This window comes from Tursiops truncatus, chromosome 1 (assembly GCF_011762595.2).
Source record: "Tursiops truncatus isolate mTurTru1 chromosome 1, mTurTru1.mat.Y, whole genome shotgun sequence".
In the NCBI taxonomy this organism is placed as follows: domain Eukaryota; kingdom Metazoa; phylum Chordata; class Mammalia; order Artiodactyla; family Delphinidae; genus Tursiops; species Tursiops truncatus.
Window position 1 is genome coordinate 72,793,204 of NC_047034.1, and position 25,756 is coordinate 72,818,959.

Here is a 25,756-nt window from a genome sequence, read left to right on the forward strand (position 1 = left end):
CATCTCCAAGATGGAAATACCACCCACCACCCAGAGTTATTATAAGAATTTAATAAAACCACACTAATGAAGCATTTAGCCTATTTCCCGGAGCATCTCTGATAATTAAAATATAGTAACTGGTGTAAAAGCAATACGGCACAATTTGGGCAGAGAAGATTGAGTTTAGCTAATTGGCAAGGGGGCACGAGACCAGGACATTTTTGAAAAATGTCTGACATGCAGCAGGGGCTCCACAAAAGTTAGTTTCTCTCATCCTTCATCTAAGACTGAGCTTGAGCGCAAGGACCAGGTTATCTTTTAGCATGCTGAGTGAGCCCCAGGCACATTATTCTGCGTTACTCGCAAATTTTTAAATGCTCCAAAAACATTAAAAAGGCAGGGGATGCTTCAAATCAGTAGATTACACTTCCGTTCTCTCTTCATCTATACTTCAAATGCACTTATTACAAATTTTAAGTACTTATGTTGTTCTGTAATTATTTCGGGTTTGGTGGTCTGGCCTCCCCAAATAGACAGGCAGATTCCGGGGGTCAAATATGGTTGTTTATACTCTACTCTCTAAGTACACAGCCAACTGACTGAACTGGTGCATTTCAAAGTGAAATGGGTGTAGTTTCTTGGCTGAGACCCCACTGCTCCCTATGACCAAAGGATCGGCAACTGAACCCTCAGAAGGCCCCCTTCCTAAAGGGAAGCTGCCTCACCGCTGCCCCTCCATTCACAGCGATAAGGAGGGTGACCGCCCATCCAGGTTTACATGGATGGCTGGATGCAGGATGCGCCACACTAAAAGTGGGAAGTCCAAGGCAAACCGTGAATTGGCTGTGAGCTGGTCAGCGCAGTCACCAACCAGCGACTACCTGCACCTTCGTAGCTCTAAAATACCTTTTAAAACTGGTAAAACTGTTACTGGCAGGTTTAAGTCATATGGGGGAGACCAAAGAAGATAAGAAGCAACTGTTCACAGAGAGTGAAGCATACCTCAGAGATATCCAGCGGGAGATTGCCAACGTACACCTGTGTCTCTCTTTTCTTGAATCCTAAGAAGAAAAATAGCCAAAAAGAAGGCAGGTGTAAGGCTAGAGGATTCAGAGGAGTTAGAACATGTGATAAGTGACACATTTTCCTCAAGGTTAAAATATACACACACAGTCCCCTACAAACATTCCGCCCCCCCTCCGTGATCAGTGAAGGGTTATACAGCACTCAATCGGTCAGCAGACACTTATCAGGGTTATGGGAGTGGTCCAGTGTTAAGTGTCGGCCTTGGATATCACTGCCTTCAAGGCAGGAGCGTACTCTTTCTCTGGGGGTTGGGAGGACAGCGAGTCATCAGCACACCAGGAATCCAGCGCTTCCAATGGGGTATTATGTAGTTTCAGGACCAAAGTGGGTAGTATTTCAAAGTTAACATTCAGCTGAAGGAGGGAAGGAAGTGGGGGTTAATGCAGGAGGGAGGCAGAAGGGAATCCAGGCAGAGGGCAGGGCACACGTAAAGGCATGGAGATGCGAAAAGGCGCACGTCTGGGAGGCTGCCTGGAGTCAGGAATAGCTAGACGCACGCTGCAGGTGGGTGAGTGGCGAGAGCAGAAGGAAGAAGGCAGGCCAGGCCAACTGCTGAAATCGCTGACTGCTGCCCACAGCAGTCTCAGCAGAGTCCACTGGCTGTGAGAAGGAGGTGAAGGGTTTAATCAGAGAGGTGACATCAACGCGGCTAGGTTGCAGAAAGATCACTTTGGAGATGGTGGAGGGTGACATGGGAGGAGATAAGGATTAAAGAGAAGTATGGGGTTAGGAGCAGCCAGCGCAACAGCGCCTGAGGGTCTGCACAGTGTGTGGCAGAGGGATGCATCCCTCACGTGAAAGGAAACGTGGTGACTGGAGCAAGGGCAGGATCTCAGGTTTCATGCTTGAAGAGAAACTGAGTAGATTAATTAGGATCCAGGTTATAGACTGAGCGTCCCAGCACCAAGCAAACCCCCAAGCTAACTCACTTGGAAATTTCTGTTCCTCCAACACTCCATTCTTCCCAAATACTTCAGCAGAGGGTCCGAAGTCACTGCTGCTCCAGGACCTGTCAAACACAGGTCTTAGCATTGCACCTCCCAAGGGCAAACTCCAACAGAAGGAGTTTGGGCATAACAAGCCGTGCCCGGCAGAAGCCTCCATACCCGCTTCCTGACAGAGGGTTTCCCTTCCTCCTTCCAGACTCGGGTTCCAAGCACGAAGCCCTCCACTGGACCTTTTTAATCGCTAATGGTTACAGCACATTTAGTGTCAGAATCAACAGGCGAGAAATGCTGGGGTTGACTCCTAAGCTCTGGGCATTGGGAGGCAGGAGGAGAAGGAACAGAAGGCTGTGGGGTGGAAGGAGGCTTGTTTATCAGCAAAAGGAAACAACTTACATGCTGCAGTTTCTTTCCAACAGGATCTCCTGCAAAGCCAACCAGCCACAGTTAGAGGAATGCCAGGATCATTCAGCATCACATTACTGAACAGGTACTGCGGCAGGCAGAATCATGCCCCCCAGCAAAGCGGTCCGTATCTTAATCCCCAGAACCTATTAAGGGTTCTGGTCACCAATTCCGATGTAGCCGGGGAGCAGTTTTACCACACCACCAAGCACTGCTCCAGACACCAGCTGGGTGTCCTACAATGCAACTCAGTTCTGACACTGTCTACCCAGGAGATAGCATCAGATTCCACAGGTTAAGGGCTCAGTCCCACAGGACTGCCCCGCTTCAGATGCCAGTCACCTGTGCTTCTGACTGACCACCTAGAGACTGGAGGTTCGCACGACCCCTCCTTGGGTCCCATCACTTTGCTAGAGTGGCTCACATCTCAGAGAAACATTTTCCTTACTAGATTGCCATTTATTTAAAAAGTATATAACTCAGGAACAGCCAGATGGGAGAGATGCATGGGGCAAGGTACAAGGAAAGGGCACAGAGCTTCCATGCTCTCTAGGTGCGTCACTGTCCCCAAATCTCTACTGTGTTCACCAACCCGGAAGCTCTCAGAACCCATACTTTTGGGTTTTCATGGAGGCTTCATTGCAGAGGCATGACAGATCAGCCCTTGGTTCTTTTCCTGCAGGTAAGAAGGCTGTCAAAGTCATTTTAAAGGAATTTTTTTCTTTACTTCGGGAGAAACAAAAATTAAAACATTAAATTTTAAAAGAAAGTAGTAACGCTGTCCTCTAAATTGTTCCCAGCTGCAGGAGGAAACCGCTTTAGTTGCAACTAAATTTAAATAGAACTAACAGTGGTTAAGATAATTAAAAGGCTTAAGTATCGATGAATAAAAATAGAGAGGTTTATGGGCAGAATCAGGCTATGGCTGTTACTCCCAATTTCCTGGTAATCCCTGGAAAAACCTATGGGCTTCTGGAACAGGGAGGGCACCAACACCTCCCAAGCAAGGGCCCAGCATAAATCTTTCAAAGATGCCTTCAAGAGCCTGCCAGGTGCTATGCTAACTAAACAGCTAATGTACATTGTCTCATTTAATCCTCATGGAAACTCTCAGAACTTGCCATTATTACCCCACTGTACAGATGAAGTCCTGGAGGCTCAGAGACCATAATCTGGTAGTCTGTCAAAGATCACTTAATTTATGCTCATAAATAGAGAAGCCTGTTTTTTGAATTCAAACCATATGACTCAAAAGTCATGAGCTTCCACTCTATTGCTTGGTCTGGAAAAGTGTCTTATTTGCGTTTTTAAAAAGACAAAGAGTAGTACTTCCCTGGTGGCGCAGTGGTTAAGAATCCGCCTGCCAACGCGGGGGACACGGGTTTGAGCCCTGGTCCGGGAAGATTCCACATGCCATGGAGCAACTAAGCCCGTGTGCCACAACTACTGAGCCTGCGCTCTAGAGCCTGAGAGCCACAACTACTGAAGCCCTGGCGCCTAGAGCCCGTGCTCCACAACAAGAGAAGCCACCGCAATGAGAAGACTGCACCACGACGAAGAGTAGCCCCTGCTTGCTGCAACTAGAGAAAGCCCACGTGCAGCAATGAAGACCCAACGCAGCCAAAAATAAATACATTTATTAAAAAAAAAAAGACAGAGTATATAAAGAACTCTTACAACTCAATAATAAGGCAAATAGGGAGTTCCCTGGTGGTCTAGTGGTTAGGATTCGGCGCTTTCACTGCAGAGGCCTGGGTTCGATCCCTGGTCAGAGAAACCATCCTGCATGCAGTCTGGCGTAGCCAAAATAATAATAATAATGCAAATAAACCAATTAAAAGTGAACAAATCACCTGATAGACATTTCTCCAAAGATAAACAAATGTCCAATAAGCACATGAAAAAGATTCTCAACGTATTTAGCCATTAAGGAAATGCAAATCAAAGCCACAATGATACATCACATCCACTAGGAGGGCTATAATTTAAAAGACAGACAATAAGTGTTGAGATGTGGAGAAATGGGAACCCTCATATTGCTGGTGGGAATGTAAAGTGGTGCCGTTTGGGACACAGTTTGGCAGTCTCTCAAAAAGTTAAAGAGAATTCCATATGACCCAGCAATTCCACTCCTGGGTATCTACTCAAGATAAATTAAAATTGATGTCCACCAAAAACTTGTTCACAAATATTCACAGCAGCATTGTTCACAATATCCAAAAGAAAAACAACTCAGGGACTTCCCTGGTGGCGCAATGGTTAAAGAATCTGCCTGCCAATGCAGGGGACACGGGTTCGATCCCTGGTCGGGGAAGATCCCACATGCCTGCCACGGAGCAACTAAGTCCTTGTGCCACAACTACTGAGCCTGCATGCTGCAACTACTGAAGCTCACACACCTAAGGCCCGTGCTCCGCAGCAAGAGAAGCCACTGCAATGAGAAGCCCGCGCACAGCAAGGAAGAGTGGCCCCGGCCGCAACTAAAGAAAGAAACTAAGGAAAGCCCACATGCAGCAACGAAGACCCAACGCTGCCAAAAACAAATTAAATTTAAAAAAACAAGAAACAACTCAAATGATCATCAATTGACAGATGAACAGATAAATAAAATGTATACCCAAAGAATGGAATATTATCTGGCAATATACGTGGACTAAAATATTGATAAATGCCACAACATGGATGAATCTCAAAAACATGATGCTACAGTAAGAAACCACACACAAAGGGCCACATATTGTATGATTCCACTTATATGAAAAGTCCAGACTAGACAAATCTGTAGAGACAGAAAGTAGACTGGTGGCCGCCCAGGTCTGGGGGCGGGGGGGGGGGGGGGGGGCGGCGGGGAATGAGGAGTGACTGCTAACAAGGTTTCCTTTTGGCGCCCCAAATGCTCTAAACAGGGAAATGTTCTAAAATTAGATTGTGGTGATGGCTGCACTGTAAATATACTAAATACCTTTTAATTGTACACCTAAAACAGGTGACTTTTATGGTGTGCAAATTATATCTCAATAAAGTTTTTTTTTTTTTTAAAGGTAAGGCACATTTTCAAGAATGGCTGGAATAAGCAAGCATTTCTTTTGCCACTCCACCTCACAAACCAACGCCCACACAAATGAAGCCAATGAGTGGCCAGGATCATTCAGTCCCCCTGGCTTGTATTGGATTTAGAACGTATTGCGTTAGCCTCAACAGCACGTTTAGTTTTTTAAGCTAAAAAGTTTTTCAATTTAAAGTTTTTAAATTCAGTCTGGTATCCACTCCCACCCACCAACCCCACTAAAAATTAGTTCTGCAGACGCACCTGGCGAGAGCAAGCGACAAGCTCCGAGGGGTAACACGCGCCCCGCCACCATGGAGGGGAAATGAGAGGTGCAGTTTCCACAAATGCCTCCCAACGCCCAGGTCCCCGCCACCGTCCGCCCGGCAGCCCGGGGCCGGGAACCAAAAAGCTGTACCTTGCCCCTGCCAGGTACATCCAGCCTGCAGCCCAGACGCTGAGCCTTAGCTCCTTCTTCCTGCGCGCTTCTACTCCTCCGACGCCCGCGGGGCACGGGGCGGGGCCGCCCCTCCGCAGCCAATCCCCGGGCGGCTGCAGCCCGGCCGGGCGGGAAGACCTGCGTGCTAGCTGCGCTGCGCCAGCAGTGCTCGCTAGGACGGTAACTGCACCGGCTCGGGAGCAAGCGTCCGCGGGCCCTGCTCCCGCTTTTAATAGACACCCTCCCCCCACACACACCCCCAAAATATGCTTGCAGAGAGAGTGGAGCGAGTGACAGCGGCGCGCGCCTAGCTCTTTTAGGAGTGGAGGGGCTCCCATCCTGGGTAGGAGAGGTGCACGTGGAGCACTTGGGCTGCGTTTGAAGGCAGCGCCTGGCCGAGACGGGCTCAGTGCAGATGGGGAGCTGCTTACCCAAAACGTGGGGGGCCCTAACCACGCGGGCGCAACCGGTCAGCACGTAGAGCTGCTGCTACCTTCCCCCAAACATGCACCCCGGACCCGCCTCTGCAGAGGCACTGACCCCGGCGCCCCCGGATCTGGGCGGGAGGTGGCGGGCGGGGAGGCGCCAGCCTCGGAGGGGAGGGGCGCGCGGAGAGGGCGGGCTGCTCGCTGGCGGCCCACCGTCCGTCGCGGCGCCGGGGACACTCCCGCCGCCTCCGCTTCGTCTCCCCTGGTCCCCGGGAGTGTGGGCAGGGCTGTCCCCGGGCTTCCGTGGGCCCGGCCTCTCCCACTTCGGGAGGAAAACGCAGGGGAAGCCCCCGGCGCCCGCCGCCCCCGGAGACCCGCGTAGCCCCCGGCCGTGCAGGCGCTGAAGACGAGCTCGGGCGGGGCCCCGGTGCGTCGTGCCTGTCGCCGTCCGTGTCCGGAGCGGCGGCTCGCGCCCGCCCGCTCGGCGCCCCGAACACCCCTCCCCGGGCCATAGGGGCCCCACCCTGCGGGGTGTAGGCGACGGCCGGCCCGGGACGAGCGGAGCAGCCGTCGCGGGGCCTCGCCGCGGCCTCTAGCGCCCCAGCCCCGGGGAATGCAGTGGCCCCCGGCCCCTGGCGCTTCTCCGTGTCTAAGCTGGGCCTCCTCGTTCGCCTGCTCCGCGGCCACGACGCTCCTGAGCCGCGCCGGCCGGGCCCCCCTCATGGCGGCCAAGTGGTTCAAGGAGTTCCCCCTGAACCTGAAGACAGTGTCGGAGCGGGCCAAGCCCGGCGGCGGGGGAGGCGGCAAATTGCGCAAGAACTCGGAGGCGGGCGGCGCGGGGCCCGCCCCGGGCAAGGGCCGAAAGAACTCGGCGGCCGAGCTGGGGAGCAGCCGGGCCGGGGTCGGCCCCCCCAAGGATAGCCGACTGTCCCGAGACAGCCTGCAGGGTCTGATTCAGGCCGCCGCGGGCAAGGGCCGCAAGAACTCCCGGGCCACCGAGGAGGAGCCCCACCGGGGCGCGGCCAAGAGCTCAGGCTGCAGCACCTACATCAACAGGCTCATCAAGGTGGATACTCAGGAGAAGAATGGGAAGAGCAACTACCCCAGCAGCAGTAGTAGCAGCAGCAGTAGCAACAGCAGCTCTTCCTCCGCGTCCTCTTCGCCTTCCTCCCTGGGACCCGAACTGGACAAGGGCAAGATTATTAAGCAGCAAGACACGGTAAGAATACAACCTCCCTTGGACCACCTCTCCCCTACTGAAGCGGAGCAGTGGGAAGGGAGCATCGTGAACCCGCTAAACTCTAGGGTTCTTTATACCTCAGAGAAGGTGAGGATGTATTTACCCCCTCTAACATTTGACTCCTAAGTGACCATTTAAAATAGATTTTGGTTTTTTTTAATCTTGAAAAATTCTCATTCTGGCGTTGGGGAACTTGGCAGAAATGTACTTCCCATTTAATTTTATCAGTTTAGAAGAATAAGTGAATGAGACAGTTGGGTGCTTTGTTAAATGTGATCCCCTTGTAGATGTGGTTTATTTTAATTTAGAAATCCAGGGGAATTGCAAAGCTAGATTTGTGTGTAAATTTTATCCTTCTTGAGCTTAAGGAATGGTAACCTCTAAACTGTTTTAAGTACTGATTTCAGCTGCCCCCCCCCTTCTCTGCTTTTTGGAAGTGCCATCGTTCTTTGCACTTCAACCCAGTAAAGGGTTTCTCAGACCTTCACTAGCAGCACGAGATTACAGCCCTCTTTCATTCATCCCATGAACATTCACTGTGCAGGAGCCATATAGGATAAGGGGCACAGGGCTCTAAGGACTGCGGAGGCTACAGAATAGGACAAGGAAATGCCCTGAAGGGAAATTACAGATCAGGACAGAAGGTGTTTCCTGCTTCTTACACACTGGAGGTTTTCTGGGTGCTGTCCAATGTGAGACAGTTAAGAAAAGGAGTGTGAACATGTGAAGAGACCCACTCATTCTTACACAGATGAGTTGGGGTTTTGTTTGTTTCTTATTTTTTTTGGCTGCGTCGGGTCTTAGTTGCAGTGCTCAGGCTTCTCTCTAGTTGTGGCGTGCAGGAGGTTTTCTCTTCTCTAGTTGTGGTGCGCAGGCTCTAGAGCACGTGGGCTCTGTAGTTTGAGGTGCGAGAGCTCAGTAGCCCCGCACGTGGGATCTTAGTTCCCCGACCAGTGATCGAAACCCTGTCCCCTGCATTGTAAGGTGGAATCTTTACCCCTGGACCACCAGGGGAGTCCCCGTTCGTTTGTTTTTAAGTCTGCTGTTCCGTGTGAAGGAGAGAGAGAAGAGCTTACACCCAGCTTTCAGACTCCAGCCCAGCCGATCACTTCCCTGTCATGAGAACTTTAATTTTCTCTTGCCCAGTCTTCAAACATGTGGCCCACCCGGATGGAGTCAGGAGTGGTAGCACATACCACGTGTGTCTGCATTGGCACTTCTATTCATTCCTCCACTTATTCTGTCCACAAGTATTTACAGCGTACCACCTACCCCCCTGCCAGACACTGCCAGGAGAGCCATGGAAAGCTGATCAGCTCGTCCAGACATTAGTCAGTGGTCTCTCCATGTGTTTAACTAGATCATAAGCACCTTGCAGCCAAGCACTGAGTATCATGCTTCGTGTTCCTCGCTGTACCTTGGGGATGCAGTACACATGTTCAGGCAAGAAGAATGGAGTGAGGGAGTGAATGGTAATCACAGTCCTCTGCAGTGATTGCCCGGTTATTGGTCGTCACTTCTAGATGTCTAAAGTTTCTTAGGCCATCTCCTTCCAGGAAGAGGACTCTCATCCAGGCTGTCCCCTCCTCCTCACTTCTCCCTGTTTAGCTGGATTCTTCTGCCAGCTCCAGTGGTGCTTCTCCATGAACTCTTTGGAGTATGTAATCAGAGATTGTACCAAGGCCTGGGGCTTCCTCCCTTAATTTTGATTCACCTTTGGTTTTTATTCCTCTCTCTCTCTTTAACTGGAATAAGTAGTTTATCTATACTATCCTAGCTGTTTATTTGTGGAGCCACGTTGACAATAGGGAAAGTGCTGTGCTTTAAAAATGAATATATCTTTTTTCCCCATAAAACTCTTCCTCCCTGAGAAGCACCTGTCAAGCTCAGGCTCCCTAAGCGCCCACATTGTCACCCAGCTGCTGCAGAACAGAACTATTGCACTCACACCACCTTCCCAGGCACTTTTCTATTTTTGGAAGGATGGATGCTTTCTGTAGCAAATACGGATCAAAACTCTATCTGATCGTAGTCTATGAGAATCAGTCTGCCTATAAATTATTGAACCTAGAACTCCCACAATACTCTTCAGCTCTGACCTATTTCTTAGGCTTCTTATTATGAAGCCTGCCTCTTTAGAGCTGTTACAAATTCCTTGAGGACAAAAAGTAAGTCTTGGTCTTATTTTATTCCCTCTCAGTGCCTAGCCAGTGCTGGTGGGTGTTCAGTATCAGTGGGTGATGGGCTGACTTAACCATGACTATATTGCTCAACTGGTTGGCATTAAAAAAAACAAAATCATGGAAAATGTAGTAGACCAGTTCATTTTTTTGTGCTCTAAAGCCATAGACATCTTCCACCTTCTGCCATCCACCCCTGCTACACTTTAACCAGCAAATGCCTTATTGCTTGGGGAGAGAGAGGGAGGTGAAAAGAGCCTTGGGGATAAGCAGGAGAATTTAGATGGATTGTTGCCAATCAATTATACTACCAAAATAAACCAGATGTTTGTCCAACTGGGTGAATAATAGTGTAATCAAGTGCAAAATCTCTTCAGAACTGGTTGGAAATTTTGACCTCTTTTTGGGTCTGCAGGTTTTTTAGCAGTTTTTTTGATACCATTGTCACTCTGGTATATGACAGTCCTTAGCAACTCCCCTGTCTGGTCCTTTTACAGGTCATCATTTTAGAAGACTACGCTGACCCTTATGATGCTAAACGGACGAAAGGCCAAAGGGATGCAGAAAGAGTAGGGGAGAATGATGGATACATGGAACCCTATGATGCACAGCAAATGATAACAGGTTTGTAACCAGGAGCTGCTTTATACAGACTGAAATCTCACACTCACTCAGAACGTAGTAAAAATAATCACCAGTGTGTATTTTGGGAAGAGGGGAGAAGGGACTATACCAGAGCCTGCTGAGTGAGAAACAGAAATTAGACTCAAAACTAAAGTCAAAATATCTGATTAACATCCCTAATGGTTTTCTGTCCTTCAGTTTTAGAATTTGTGGGAGTCTTTAAAGTTTTTCTAATTCTATGCAAAATGACACTTGTGAATTTGCAGATCTGCTCAGAATGTGATCTTCAGTTTTAAGATTATTTAAATACACTTTTTGGCCACTTTCAAAGCTTTGACATCCATAATGGGAGTCATAAATCTGTACCAAGGGACTAACACATACTTAAAGTACTTTAAGTTGTTAAAAGTTGCAGAGGGCTTCCCTGGTGGCGCAGTGGTTGAGAGTCCGCCTGCCGATGCAGGGGACATGGGTTTGTGCCCCAGTCCGGGAAGATCCCACATGCCATGGAGCGGCTGGGCCCGTGAGCCATGGCCGCTGAGCCTGTTCGTCCGGAGTCTGTGCTCCGCAACGGGAGAGGCCACAACAGTGAGAGGCCCGCGTACTGCAAAAAAAAAAAAAAAGTTGCAGACATGATGTGATCCTCTGTTTTATAGTAGAAGATTGATTTCTCAACAAGCTTTACGATATTGGAGGAAAAAAATTTAATTACTAAGGCGTGAGTATTAATCACTGACATGAGCCAAACCACTCAAGGCAAACCTCCTAAAACCAAAGTTGACTACTCTTGTAACTTTTCAAGTTGGAATAATTCCAACTTGTGAGTTGAGCACTGTCATTTTTTATGTCACACTTTTCCCTTTTATTCATAATTCTCTTAAGTTGGTATAAACAATACTTTAAAAACTAATTATTTAGATTTATTTGTGCAATTTTAGAGTAAGTTATCCATTCACCTAATTTTCCTTAAAACATTCTTTAATCTGTAATGAAAAAATGCAGTTTCTAAGTGCTGACTCAAGGGAGCCTTGTTTGAACATCGTGGGTTTCACGCCTGGGAAAGGAATAATTGGTCACACATTAAAGACTTTGTCTCTTCTGTTTAAAAACAGATGGAAAAGCTGTAAGCTCAGGCTCCATAAGCATAGTCTCAGAAGAGTTGAGCATGAGGGTAACTGCAGCACCCTGGAAGGGTCAAGACAGGCTTCAGAGTGAGACTGAGCTGCAGCAGGAAAGCACTGCTCTGTTTCCTGCTCTCTGCTTACAGAGATAAGGCATCACATTTGGGAAGGGTGTACCCTGACCAGGCTGTGACCCTGAAGGTCACTGGACTGTGACCTCTAATGAAATCTGTGAATGAAAGGAAGTGAAAATGAACTTAGTCAGAATTTTAAAAAATATCAGAGGCTTGAAAGGAATAGGAGGAAAGATTTTCTTTTACATAAAACTGAGGGAAAAGATTTTCTAAAAAAGCAAAAAATTAATGCTTTGTTTTGATTCACCTTTCTTTGTCCTTTGGTTTTTATTCCTCTCTTTCTCTTTAATTGGAGTAAGTAGTTTATCTATATTATCTCAGGTTTTTTGTTTTTTGTTTTTGTGGAGCAACACTGATAATAGGGAAAGTGCTTTGCTTTTTAAAAGTGAATGTCTTTTTCTCCCCCCGTATAACCACCACAAAACCCTGAAACTAGGGGACCCTCATACTACCCCCTTGTTACAGGGTAGAAAATAAGATCAAAGAGATTCTGACTCTCCTATGTTCATAAGACTCTTCAAGAGACAGAGCAGGAATTGGAACCCAGATCTTCCCACTCCAGACTGGGTGGTCTGCTTTCTACACCAAACTGCCTCAGGACCTGTGAAATGATGTATGAAAAAGTTTAAACTTTACATATAAGCAAGGCACCTTTCCACTCAGACTCACAAGGAAAGTTGTATTTAAAAGTCAAAAGTTGGTATGTAACTTGTTGCTTTTCCCAAAAAAATAAATAAATAAAATTTAAAAATTAAAAAAATAAAAGTCAAAGTGTCCAATACGAAATAAATGTAATAATAGTAGTAGCTAGCATTTAATATTTGAACATTTATTAAGTTCCAGGCTCTGTTTTAAACAGTTTATCTGAATAAATTTACTTAGTAATACAAAACTAATGTATTCAATTGGAGGATAAATTCAAATTTATTAAAAATTTAAATTACTAACATTTAAGAATTACTAGCTTTTTTTCCTTTGCTCTTTTAAAAAATATTATATTGGTGAATTTAAAAAGTCCTTCATTTAAAATATATATCACAAAGTACCTTCTTTGTGCTTTGTGATATATATTTATGTGCTTTATATATATAAAAAATATATATCACAAAGGTATAAGAGAATATACCTCTTATTCTACGCATAGGTTACACAGCTGGACAGAATAACAGGAAGTGGGTTTATCGGAAGCTGGGAATAAAAGATTTGCTGCTGGGTGGGTTTTTTTTTTTTTTTAAACCTTTTACTTTTTTCTGTCCAGTTTGCTCCCTGTGGGCTTGGTTGTCAAGTCCAAGCTCAGAAATGTCTCACATTTCTTGAGAAATGTTAGGGATTTTGTTTATTTCAGCAGGAGATAGAGAGGGTTCTGAAGAATATGATTTAACTGTGGAGCACCCAACTTCTGTACTGCCTTTTTGGGTGTGTTGTTTTGTTTTGTTTTGTTTTTTGGCCATGCCACGCAGCTTGTGGGATCTTAGTTCCCCGACCAGGGATTGAACCCAGGCCCTCGGCAGTGAGAGCATGGCATCCTAACCACTGGACCACCAGGGAATTCCCAGTACTGCCTTTTTAATACCTGTGAAGTGGAAGTAACATGCCTGATTTCAACAATATCTTGGATGTATAGAACACTGTTCATGATGGTATTTTGTAACAACCATCAGATATTTCCTAGGCATTTCTTTACCATGCACCCGGCCCTGTGCTGGGCTCTGGGCATCCAGGCAACAAGATGCACAGGACCCATGTCCTTATGGACCTCACAACCCAAGGGGCAAACAGACCTAACAGAGCGGAAAATATGTCACTTAGCACTTAGCCATGAAGAGGAGAATAAGAATCACCGTCTCCCTCAGGGAACAGAGGAAGGAACAGAAATTGAGGCATTTATTACTTTCCTATGGCCAAGGCTTAGGGGACCCAGGCTCCCTGGATTCCCCCCTGCCCAAAACTTTGCTCTTAACTTTTAAAAGCTAAGGATTTATAAATTTATGAATAAATGCTCACTTAGATTTCTCCAAAGGATTGTTAATAAAGATATGACAGTCAGTACAAGGCAATATTAGTTTAAACCTGTTGTTGTTCTGTTAGATTTGCAGGAATATTTTAGCTAAATAATTAGCAGAAACATTCTACTTAATTTAGCATGATAAGTTTTCGCCACCAGATTAAAACGTTAGCATTGGGAGGATCTTTAGAAGTTCCCTAAGATGAGCCAGCATTCAGCATGATAATTCCTTCTGCAGCTGGTATCACACAAGTCGAGCGTCTACTAGGTGCCAAGTTGCCACATTACCCCACTAAATCCTACCAGCCTGTGTAGTGGGTGTTAGAAGGCTCTGTTTTACAGATGAGGAAACCAAGGTTCAGAAAGATTCAATAACATGTCCAAGTTATGCAGCTGGAGAGGGGGGATACCAGGTCATCCAACACCCTTTGGTTTTAGTTACCAAGCTCCAGTCACAGATTGTTTTTAAATTTTTATTGTTGCCTCCAAATGGTTTTATTGGTTGGTGTAGATAGTCAAGTCTAAAGGAGAACCTCATTTTTTCAGTCTCCATTTAAAAAATTATCCATGATGGAAAAAATAGAAACAGAAGACTTTTTGATTTATTTACTTTGTCTATATTTTGCTTGTTAAACTTAAGTTTCAGGACTTCTGAATTATATCTGCTTTTGTTCAGATATTTAGATTTGTTCGACAGGAGAATATTAATTTTAAATCAAAATTTAAACATTGGTAAAAGATCCCTATTGCTGATTCTAAGAGAAACATAGAGCCTTATGAGACTCTAAGTTTGATGTTTTGAATACATGGAATGGATTAAGGGAAAATGTACATTACAGAAATTGTAACTAGCATTCTACATGAAATCTTTGAGGCATAAAGTAAGATATGATAGAGAAGGCATGGGCTCTGGAGCTAGTAGTGAATGGCTCCCCTGCTGACTACTACACAGCCTCAGTCTTTTCACCTGTGAAAATGGGCCAACACATCTCTTGCTGCATTATGATGAGGCCCCACTGAGCTGCAGGTGTAACACGCCTGGTACATGCATATGTGAAAAATATCACAATTATTTAGACACTCTGGAGAGAGAATTCCATTTTCAAAGAGAATTCTGAACAAGTATAGGGGAATATTAATTGCTAACTAGAATTAATTTAGCAAGAGAAAGTCTTAGTCTTCTGCTGATGTTTTAAAATATAGATGGCATACTTAGGTACAGTGAGAGCTGGGAATTGAGAAGGGAAAATTTTCGGCCAGTATTATGTTTCACGGCAACCAGTTGCAGATACGAACTGGTGCAGGTCAGGCCTCAGTTCAGCCCTTGGTGAGATGGGTGTTTATCTGCAGCCCGTTGGCTGTATTCTGTTGTCTGCCGTGGTAAATGGCCTCTATCGGCAGAGCCAGGGCGTAGCTTCCTCTAGCCATTTCCTCCTTCTCAGGCTCGTTTCCTCTCGGAGCCAGCTCTGCACGTCAGGGGCTATTCTCCCTGCAGGAAGGGTCGGCTTGCAGCCCCCGCAATTGTTTCTGTTTCTATGGCGCCTCAGGTTGGGGGCAGCCAGGTGCTGGAAGGGACTGGAAGGTTACTCCCCTTGAAGGGGCAGATAGGCCCTGCGCTCAAGCCCTATTTTTCCCCGTAATTAAACATTGTTTAAAAAGATGATCATACTCTGCAGATTTTGCCCAATCCCAGGATCATCCTGGGAAGGAACATTCTCAGCTGTAGACTTTCCAGTGTTTTTCCCAGAGCTCTAAGTGTGCAGTGACTATCTAAAATAGAAGGAATACTGAATTCCCTGGCGGTCCAGTGGTTAGGGCTCCACACCCTCACTGCGGAGGGCCTGGGTTCAATTCCTGGTCCGGGCACCTAAAATCCCACAAGACACGTGGTGTGGCCAAAAAGAAAGAAAAGAAACAATCATATATTTGGGACTTCCCTGGTGGTCCAGTGGTTAAGAATCTGCACTTCCACTGCAGGGGGCACGGGTTCAATCCCTGGTTGGGGAGCGAGGATCCCATATGCCACGCAGTGCAGCCAAAAAAAAAATTAATAAAATGAAATAGAAGGAATACAAGTGCTGCCTCATCTCAAAAGTAAAAACCCAAATACATGTGTAATAAGAACTCAAGATTCTAATCACTGTACATCATTCTAACACAAACTCATTGAAATTTCCTGTGAGCAGGACTCCTTCTGTCTTAAGGTTGGAGTCAAGCCTTTTTCTATTTTGTTCGACTGGGACAGAATTGAAGCAAGGACCTTAGGAAAGGTTTCCCCAGCCTATGCCAGTCTGAGGGTAAACTTAGGTTTTGATCAGAAACTTTAAAATTCTAAATTAGTCCTTTGAACTCCTTTGTGTTTTCTCTTTCCTCTTTCCTAGTTCTGTAGAAAAGTTCTTTTTCATAAATTCCAGGCTTATCTTAATTGAACCAAGAGCAGAGTGAGTTTTTTGTTTCTTGTTTTCCATAACTCCATCTAGAATAAGCCATGAAGAAAAAAGACTGTCGATTGAAAGTCAAGAGGCTTGAACCAGAAATGCAGGAGACCTCAAATAACCCCAGGCACCTTCCTGGCCTGGGGATGGGGAATAGTCCTTCTAACTCTCACATTCGGATGTGGAAGTTTTTGATAGTAGGAGGACCCTTTTCCTTGGGCTGGGGCTAGCAATGATAAGATTAGCTCTGGAGGGCAGGAGGAACTGGGATGGGGACTGTGGGGACCCAGGTGTTGTGGGAGTGCTTCTCGGGCTTAGCTTCTTATTAGAATCACCTGGGGGAGCTTTTGCAACTCTGACTCCCAGGCTCTACCCCAGCTCAATTCAGTCAGGACCTGTGGTGATGGGACCCAGCCATGAGTATTTGTTAAAGCTCCCCCAGGTGATTCTAATGCACTGGAACTGCAGTTTTATAGGATTGGAGCCAGCTGCAGTAAGGGGCCCTATCCAGCAGAATTAGAACCTCATCCTACAAATAAATTCTGCCCCTTTGACTTTAGTGTCCTGATTTTAATAACTTTTCCCTAGAATGTATCCTTTCCTTGTTGTAGAATCTTATGGAGTCAGTGATCCTTCTCTATGGAGCGTCACCATGCCCATTTTCAGTTGCCTGGAGAAAGTCTCACTTTCCTTCATTTCTGTGGCACTGTAAGTCTCCTGATCCTCTTCCTCCTTACCTGACCATTCCCTCTCAGTCTTCTTTGGTGGCATCTCTTCTTCCAACCACCCTTAACTGAAGAAGTCCCAGATTTTGCCTTTGATCCTCTTTCCTTTTCAATCAGCCTCCTTTTCTCTGGCGATGGCTTTCATTCTCACAATGCCAACAATGATCCATTTGTGAGTAACTCCTTGACATGTACCTCTGACCTTCATCTCTCTGCCAAGCTCCAGGTCCATACTGTCTGTCATCTGCCTGGAGAAGTTCTAGAGCTCCTTCCCCTCCCTCTTTCCTCCCATCCATCCATCCAACCATTATTTAGCACAACTGTTTCCTACAAAGTCAAACAAGACATGGGGGTCCCTGGCCTGGCAGTCTCCACCAAATTGGAAATACAGACACATCAACAAATAAATCCATACACTGAGAGAGATGTAAGGTGAGAGTGGGTTGGCAAAGCGGTGGCACCTGGGGGACATGGGGCACTGGAGGAGAAGGTAGGCAGGAAGGAGGAGGAGATGCTAGGCTAGACTCCAAAGGATTGGCAGATCACCAGAACACTGGTGGGTATAAGACAGTGCAGTGTGCAGGGAACTTCAGAAGTTCCGTTTGGTTGGAACAAAGAATTGGATTTTAAGGGGTTCAGGGATAGGGTGGTATTGAGAGAAGAAATTGGAGAGGGAAGCAGTGATGTGACCACAGAAGGTGTCCCATGCCATGCTGAGCAGTTTGCACTTTGTAAGTGGACATTTGAGAACTTATTGGGTGTTAAGTGATGAGGTGAGGTGTTTGTGTTAGAAAAGTCCTCCTTCATTGTGACCGGGTGGACGGATTGAAGGCTTCCTCATGGGCATTTAGAGGAACCACAGCATGATGCTTCTGTCGGCCTATATCACCAGCTCTGGTTGTCAGAGACTCTAGTCATCGCTGACTCTACCTGCCAAGGCCTCTGGGCCCCAAGCTGGTCAGTCCCCAGACGCTGCTGCTTCCTTCCCACTGTGGCTGGCCGGCTGGTTAGCTGGTGGTTGGTTGATTTGCATCCGGTTTTTTGCATCCATTTCTGTGCCTCCGTTCAGACCATACCTTTATTCTATCCTGTACACTGTGTTGGAGTTATCTTCCAGCAAATCACAAATATAATTATTATTACCTGTTTAAAAACTAGCAATGGTTCTCCACAATATAAACTTTTTAATTCTGGCTTTTAAAACTTCTGCACTTTGGTGCCTGTCCTGCCTACTTTTCCAGCTTCTTCTCCCGCTACCCCTCTCCTCTCTTGGCCTCTGTCCTTTGAACTTCTCTCTCGATTCCCCCTGATGGGAACAAGCCCTTTCTGGTTCCCACCTCCATATCTTCACTCATGCAGCTTCCTCCACTGGAAATGACCTTCTCTATCAAAGTCAATGCATCTTCCATTTCTCTTCCACTTGGAGTCAGTCCAAGTGTGGTGGCTAAGAGTATGGCTTCTAGAGCCCAACTTCCTGCTTTTGAATCCAGGCTTTGCACTTACTGGTTTGGGCAATTTCCTTAAACTCTTTGTGCTTCAGTTTTCTCTTCTGTTATATAGGGAACTAATAGAACCTATCTCATAGGGCGGTTGTGAAAATTACAGTGCACTTAGAAAAATGCATAATGCGTAGTACACTATGGCTAAATGTTAGCTCTTGAGATATTATTTTTGTTGTTTTTCCCCCAACTCCTTTTACTTTTATTTATTCTGTCGTTGTTAGCCTGTTAAGTATTATTTGTGAATATGTCACTACGTCGAAACCGCCTAGAAGTCAAGAACTCTGACGCACATAAAGATCTTACCTCAGTGTATGTGGTGGCCCAGTGCTTGAATATAGTAAACACTCAATTTTTATGAACATACTTTGATCACAGCTTCCTAACAAGATGTAAACGCTTTGAAGGTGAACCACACTCAAGAGGAGACAGGGGGACCGGGAGTTGTGGAGCAGGTTGCCTTGAGGCCACTTCTCCAAACTGCATGCGCACAGCCCCAGAGGCAGGCCTGTCTTCGGTTGTGATCCCCTAATCGTTGGACTCGATCCTATTATCTGGCTTGATCCTATTATCTGGCTCAGGCAACTGGCGGGAAGAAGTCGTAGGGCCCTTCCCCCAGCTGGGCAGCCATCAGCCCAGTAAGGAACAATCCAGACGTTCTAGGCCACCTTCAACCAGACAGACCTGTCGGTGGGGGGTGCAGTGGTAACTGGGTTCATCACCGGGCTTCCGTGACACCTTTTCTTCAAAAGTATTGTGAATGGTGTGTGTTTTTCAGAAATCAGACGACGAGGTTCCAAAGACCCTCTGGTGAAGGCTCTTCAGCTGCTCGACAGCCCCTGTGAGCCAGGGGAGAACGGCACGAAGCCCGAGGCGCTGGCCAAGAGACGGAGCTCCAAGGAGCTGCTGGGAAAGCCGCCGCAGCTGTACGACACGCCCTACGAGCCGGCGGCTGAAGGCGGCCCGCGCGCCGAGGGGCCGGAGCGGAAGGCGCGGCTGCCCCAGGACGACGAGAGGCCCGCGGCCGAGTACGAGCAGCCCTGGGAGTGGAAGAAGGAGCAGATCGTGCGGGCGCTGTCGGGTGAGGGCTGAGTCCGCGCCCCCCGCTCCCTCCTGCTTTCTGCTTCCCTGATGGAAAACCCCGCCAGCCGCAGCCGGGGCTTTGCAGCCAAGGCTCTTTCCTTTATGTTCCTCAACTGCAAACCTCTTTTCCCAAGAAATCTGATGATATGGGGAAACGAGAATTTGGCTATGGTTGGAAGACCAGGACTGAAGACGAGCCCTTAATGTTGCATGTATCCTGTATCCTTCTGGGTATCTTTATTTTCCTTTATCTTGGCAGTATGTGACTATTTTGGAAATGCCTTAAGTCACTATTGAAAAACCTTATCTAATCACCACCAAAGCTATCAAATTGAGAGCAGCTTTTTCTACCTCTTACTTGGTGCTACTCTTCAAACCTGTTAAAATCCCTGTTTATAAGATGCCAGTAGTGGATCAAATGGATTAGAGGAGAGGTGGTTGGAAAGCTGGAGGAAGCTAGCTTTTTTTTTCCTGTCAAAAATCCTCCTGAAGGAATCATTTCTTCAAGTCTGAACTTTTTTTAATAACTTAAGAGGAAGTTGATAAGTAGATTGTCAATAGTTATTAAAGGTAATTCTCCCTCCTGCTTCTCCCTGGCCACCGAATTTCTTTCGCCTTTGATTTTAAAAGTTAGGGCTATCTTTTCCCTTTAACAGTAAAGCTATGTTTTTGATTAAAAGTGTAGTCAGTGTAGGGAATTCCCTGGCGGTCCAGTGGTTAAGATGCTGTGTTTCCACTGCAGGGGGCACGGGTTCGATCCCTAATCAGGGAACTAAGTACGATCCTTAAGCCACACAGCCAAACAAACAAAAAGTATAGTCAATGTAAAGGGTGAATAGAAAAGGTAGTTTGTTCGATAGCAAACATTTGAGTCAGGTTTTCTGTTTGTGTGCTTTAATTTTTTTATATAATTTTATTGAAGTATAGTTGATTTACAATGTTGTGTTAATTTCTGCTGTACAGCAAAGTGATTCAGTTATACATATATATATTCTTTTTCATACTCTTTTCCATTATGGTTTATCACAGGATATTGAATTAGTTCCCTGTGCTATACAGTAAGACCTTGTTGTTTATCCTATATATAATAGTTTGTATCTGCTAATCCCAAACTCCCAATGCTTCCCTCCCCCACCCCCAAATCAGTTTTTGTCTTATTTTAGAATTGTTTTCCACAAATCTCTGCTGGGCACCTGCTACAATGCTAGATGCTGCTCATTTTATCTCTTTATCTTCTATCCAACCTAGATGTCATGGCATCTTTAAGGCACTATTAGTAGTTTTTTTCTGAGTTGATTTTTCTCTTTATTATTTCATAGTGAAAACTTCATTTGGTGTCAAAGAATGATATGCACTCTTGCAGGGAGTGATTACCTGTAACTCTGTTTAGTCTTTTATTCTAAATATACCAAAACAAAGAGTTTTTTATAAGTGCATGCTGAAGGGACTTCCCTGGTGGTCCAGAGGTTAAGACTTCCCTTCCAGTGCAGGGGGTACGGGTTCGATCCCTGGTCGGGGAGCTAAGCTCCTACATGCCTCATGGCCAAGAAGAAACAAAACATAAAACAGAAGCAATATTATAAAAAATTCAATAAAGACTTTAAAAATGGTCCACATCGAAAAAAATCTTTAAAAAAAAAAAAAGAACATGCTGAAATATACTACAGTGGTTTCCTCTCATATTCTAAAACTGTTCTACATTAATAAATATCTTGCAGGAAAAGTGGCTGCATGTGGATGCTAACAGTATGATCAGATATCAAAGACAGCAGGAGCTCAGCTATCCCAGGGCCTTTTGCAGTATTTTTTTAAATTAATTTATTTTATTTATTTATTTTTGGTTGCGTTGGGTCTCCGTTGTTGCACGCGGACTTCCTCTAGTTGTGGCGAGCGGGGGCTACTCTTCATGGCAGTGCGCGGGTTTCTCATTGCGATGACTTCTCTTGTTGCAGAGCACGGGCTCTAGGAGTGTGGACTCCAGTAGTTGTGGCACGAGGGCTCAGTAGTTGTGGCTCGCAGGCTCTAGAGCGCAGGCTAAGTAGTTGTGGCACGAGGGCTTAGTTGCTCCACGGCATGTGGGATCTTCCCGGACCAGGGCTCCAACCTGTGTCCCCTGCATCGGCAGGCGGATTCTTAACCACTGCATCACCAGGGAAGTCCCTTGCAATGTATTTTTGCTCAAATTAAAGAGGGGGGAAAAGCTTCTTTCCTAAGATGAGGCAGACAAGGTCTTTTCTTTGAAGTTTACATGGGTCACCTCAGTGGCCTCTGATGTTAAATGGAGCCTTCCTTCCAGTTCAGTTTGAAGGCTCTGAGCGACCTTCCGTCAAGGAGGAGACAGTGAGGCAACACCACCGACAGAAGAGTTGGACCCAGAAGATCTTGAAGCCAACCCTCTCTGACCACAGTGAGGGGGAAAGAGTGGACCCAGCCCTGCCACTGGAGAAGCAGCCGTGAGTCTCCTCCACAGATACGTGTAACACACAATGACCGGGAACTTGGTCGGGGCACACTGGACCATTTTACATGATTCTTTTTGGTGCTGAATACTTGTCTGGGTGGGACTTATTAGTGAAAACCCATTTTCAAAGCCCAGTGCATTTGTGCAGAGTAGAGAATGCACTGCATCCCCAGAACCTGATCTCAAATTCCATTCCTCCGCATAGAGTGAAAACTTTTAAAATGACACTAGCCCTGTTAACTCCCTCTTAGGTGATTGATAGGTTTTGTGATCCAGGATTACCCACATCTCATTTTGTCTATTTTGAATGGGAAGCAGGATCTAGTCCAGCTCTTGAGCTTTCACTAGAAGTTCATTTCAAATAATGCTTTATGGAATGATGCCCTGTCTGGACTGGTATCTTGATGCTCATGGTTTCTCCCCCTGCCCCATTTTTCAGTTGGTATCATGGTGCCATCACCCGTGCTGAGGCTGAGAGTCGACTACAACCCTGCAAAGAAGCTGGGTACCTGGTTCGAAACAGCGAGTCAGGGACCAGTAGGTACTCCATTGCACTAAAGTGAGTATCGTAGCCTCCCTGTCCGGATGCAGGAGAGGAGACTTTCCTAGCATGGGTAGATGACCAGGCAAAAAAGCTATACTTTGAAGGTGGTTCACAGGGGTAGGTACTGTCAGAAAATAAGATGCATTTGCTTGGACAACAGAGTAAGACATGCTCTGATTAGAATGCACAATTGGGGGAATTCCCTGGCGGTCCAGTGGTTAGGACTCAGCACTTTCACTGACGTGTGGCCCCAGGTTCAATCCCTGGTTGAGGAACTAAGTTCCTGCAAGCCGCATGGCATGGCCAAAAACAAAAAAAGAATACCGAATTGGTACTGGGTAAATGTCCCAATACCTCTTATGATAAAGAGAGTCCTATTTTATTACTGTTGTACATTGATCACTTTCTGCCTTACATTACGTGATCTAAAGTAGGTCCTCTCAGCAGAGAAATAATTCTTGGTAAAAAAAATAATTTCTAACAGGATAGTTCAGTGGTTCTTTTATTCCCTAGTGTTTGGGACTTTAATAAATCCGATCCCTTGATTGTCAAAATGCCAGCTGCAATTTTGGTACTAGTTTCTTTTGATGAAAAAGGAAACACTGCCTTGCAATGACTCCCCTGCCCAGTTGTACACAGAACATTCATTTTGGCCTGGTAGGCCTGGTGGAGCTGGTGTCATGGAAATTCTCCTTGCTCTTGCGAGTTCAGTGGTGCTATATTGGAGGATCATTGTCAAGAGCCCTAACAGCATTTCCTTCCTGAGGAAGCTGAGCCCCTGCAGCTGAAACAATCAGACTGGAGGGGATAAGAGGTTGTCGGGGGGAGCAGCATGGCTCAGAAAACGGGATAGGCCACCAGATACACAATACCAGGAATAGCTTTGCTGTGTTCCTGAGACTGGTGCTCGTGGATTAGATCTTTGAGCCTTCGGTGCCAGCTGTCATTATACACAACCAGGAACAGTCTTTCCAGATTGGGTTGGCCGTGGGGGGAGGAAGGAAACAGTTTTATTATTATTATTATTCTTAATGTGTTCTTTGGGGAGGAAACCTTACACATGTCCTTTTAGCCATGACAAAGAGGGTGAGTTTAAACCTCACCTTCGTGGTCTCATACTTGGGTTTAAGCACTAGTTTGGCAATTTGGGGGCCAGGAGGGACTGGCCGTTTTTTTTTCCTTTTGGTCCGGTGCCTGATGACTTGTGTGTATGAAGGATAAACAACCCAAGGGATGCGACACATTTAGCTGAGGGCTGTGAAGCTTCTGAGAGCTTCACTGGAGTGCTGACTGCATTTCTGTTTGAATATCACAGTTCCAGGAATGGATGGGAACCTGTTCGCCTGTGGATCTGGCTGAGATTGTTTTCAGTGGGGAGGGATCCCTCTGCTCACTCATTCATGTCTTCTCCTCCATTTTGGTTTTGTTCCAGGACGAGTCAAGGATGTGTCCACATCATAGTGGCTCAGACCAAAGACAACAAGTACACCCTGAATCAGACGAGTGCTGTCTTTGACAGCATCCCGGAAGTGGTACACTATTACTCCAACGAGAAGCTGCCTTTCAAGGGGGCAGAACATATGACCTTGCTCTACCCGGTGCACAGCAAGCTGCACTAAGGTTCAGCCACCAAAAGCCCCAGCGGGGCCTCTCACACCTAGGAGGGCATCAGCACCCAACCAGTATCTCAGGGGACAAGGCTGGACTGCACCATGATATTTTGGAGGAAGCGGGACGCTTCATTTAGGAGTCCAAAAGTCTTCGGCCTTGAATCCATTCCATGACACTTGGTTACTGACCTGTCCCTTTTCTCCTTGCTAAGTAGTTCTACAATGAGAAACCATAATTTACCAGTTGCCTCCAGTCCTGGAGTAGGGTGCTCTATTCGGGGCGTGACCCTCAGGAAAGGTAAGTCAGGAGTCCAAAAATATTAAGATTCTCCAAAAATGTGCTAGTTGTTCCGTGGAATACCTGGTCTCCAAACAAACCAACAAAAATGCACTTGGCTTTTACATAAGACAACAAAAAATGATCATGTGGACCCAAAGAGCATGTAATACGGGACCCCTTCTTGGGGGAAAAGCACAAACAGTGGAAAATAAGTAAATAGTGGGCACTTTGGAGAAAGCTATATTTCTCTCTGGAGGGTCCTAGTTCAGCTCCGGAGTCCATAAAAATACACAACTGTAGGGTCTGGCAAAAGGATTATTAAGAAAGTTTGTGTTTTCTCAATTTCTGTGGACTTTTTCAGCAAATCAGTAATATAAGCATAAATAAGAAGGACGATGCCTCTGATTTAAGAATCACCAACATAATTAAGCATTGGCAGCATTACCATTATTCTGAATTACAGAATAAAATACACAACGAAGATTTCATTTCTGATTTTTAACAAATCTGAAAATTTACAAAGCTCAACAGCTCTTTTCTTATTGAATAATTATACAGAACTTCTGATATATTTTGTTTCACCTTTGCTCATTTTAGTTATTGGAGCCATTTTTAATTTTTATCCCTAAAATTGGATTCACTTTGTATTTTAGAGTAACTTAAAAATATATATATATAGGGAGTTCCCTGGCGGTCCAGTGGTTAGAACTCCACATCTCACTGCCCAGGGCCCGGGGTTCAATCCCTGGTTGGGGAACTAAGATCCCACAAGTCACGCAGCACATATATATATATATATATATATATATATATATATATACACACACACACACATAAACTCTAGGATATGATTGTGTGAACTGGGTCTCTAAAACCTGCAAAGTTTCTCTCATGCTGTACAAAGCAGACCGGTTGGCACCGTATAAAAATATTTTAAAAGACTGGCATTTTCTCTATCTACTACTGCTTAAAGATATTAAAATAATATTCATAGTACCATTATGATTTATTGTGAACTTGTATCGCCAATGTACTTACTGTGAAAAAAAAAAACTGTGGGAATGGCATACTGTGAGAAGGCTACAGTGAGTGGCTCTATAATTACAACTGAGCAGATGTTTCTGTATTCTGGGGTTTGTAATTTGGTTCTTGAAACTGGTCCAGATGCAAATGTGCTAACTGTCATCAATGAAAAGTTAACTTTTGTAACTAATGTTAAATACACAAAAGAAATGTTGATTCGGTTAATTTTTAGGAAAACATATCCTTCTAGTTATTAGTTATCATTTTACTATTATGATTTAGAGATTAGTAAATATTCGCTTCTTTATTCAGTTAAGATTGTAGCCAAAGAGTCGTGTGATCTTTGTTTTTAAAACTTTGAAAGGAACTTTTCCTCACTGGATGTCAAAGATTTTATTAATCAAGAACGTTCTGTTTTTTAAGTACTGATAGAATTTTTTAATGTATTGGTTTACGTACTAT

The 25,756-nt window shown here is 45.6% G+C and overlaps 2 protein-coding genes across 14 annotated transcripts in view; one reads left to right on the forward strand and one right to left on the reverse strand.

The window, feature by feature from the left end:
* Window positions 1-25,756, reverse strand: part of TDRD10 (tudor domain containing 10) — a 100,357-nt gene that overhangs the window by 54,803 nt on the left and 19,798 nt on the right. For 5 of the 12 annotated variants that reach the window (XR_012332812.1, XM_073806977.1, XM_073806976.1 and 2 more), the window contains exons 1-3: window positions 5,882-6,327; window positions 1,998-2,077; window positions 985-1,043 (exon numbers count right to left, since the gene is read on the reverse strand). Coding sequence is in view for 11 of the 12 variants with exons in the window: in XM_073806977.1 (XP_073663078.1) it covers window positions 985-1,043; window positions 1,998-2,077; window positions 5,882-6,240 (498 nt within the window). In the remaining variant the exon portion in view is untranslated. The other 7 variants (XM_019919456.3, XM_033858117.2, XM_073806981.1 and 4 more) reach the window with 6 other exon arrangements.
* Window positions 6,921-24,289, forward strand: SHE (Src homology 2 domain containing E). Of its 2 annotated transcripts, none has more exons than XM_073806965.1 (6): window positions 6,921-7,657; window positions 10,248-10,374; window positions 19,072-19,374; window positions 21,673-21,829; window positions 22,277-22,396; window positions 23,814-24,289. In XM_073806965.1, exons 1-6 carry the CDS (start codon window positions 6,944-6,946, stop codon window positions 23,998-24,000), a joined length of 1,608 nt encoding a protein of 535 aa, XP_073663066.1. In that variant the 5' UTR covers window positions 6,921-6,943; the 3' UTR covers window positions 24,001-24,289. The 2 variants fall into 2 exon arrangements, with proteins under 2 accessions (XP_073663066.1, XP_004320564.2); XM_004320516.4 differs by having other exon boundaries at window positions 6,921-7,549.

Bases quoted from the DNA above. Each gene is read 5' to 3' on its own strand.
- SHE (XM_073806965.1), top strand. From the start codon at position 6,944: ATGCAGTGGCCCCCGGCCCCTGGCGCTTCTCCGTGTCTAAGCTGGGCC. The intron at 7,658-10,247 runs GTGAGGATGTAT...GTCCTTTTACAG, and splicing joins TTCTTTATACCTCAGAGAAG to GTCATCATTTTAGAAGACTA. The intron at 19,375-21,672 runs GTGAGGGCTGAG...CCTTCCTTCCAG, and splicing joins GATCGTGCGGGCGCTGTCGG to TTCAGTTTGAAGGCTCTGAG.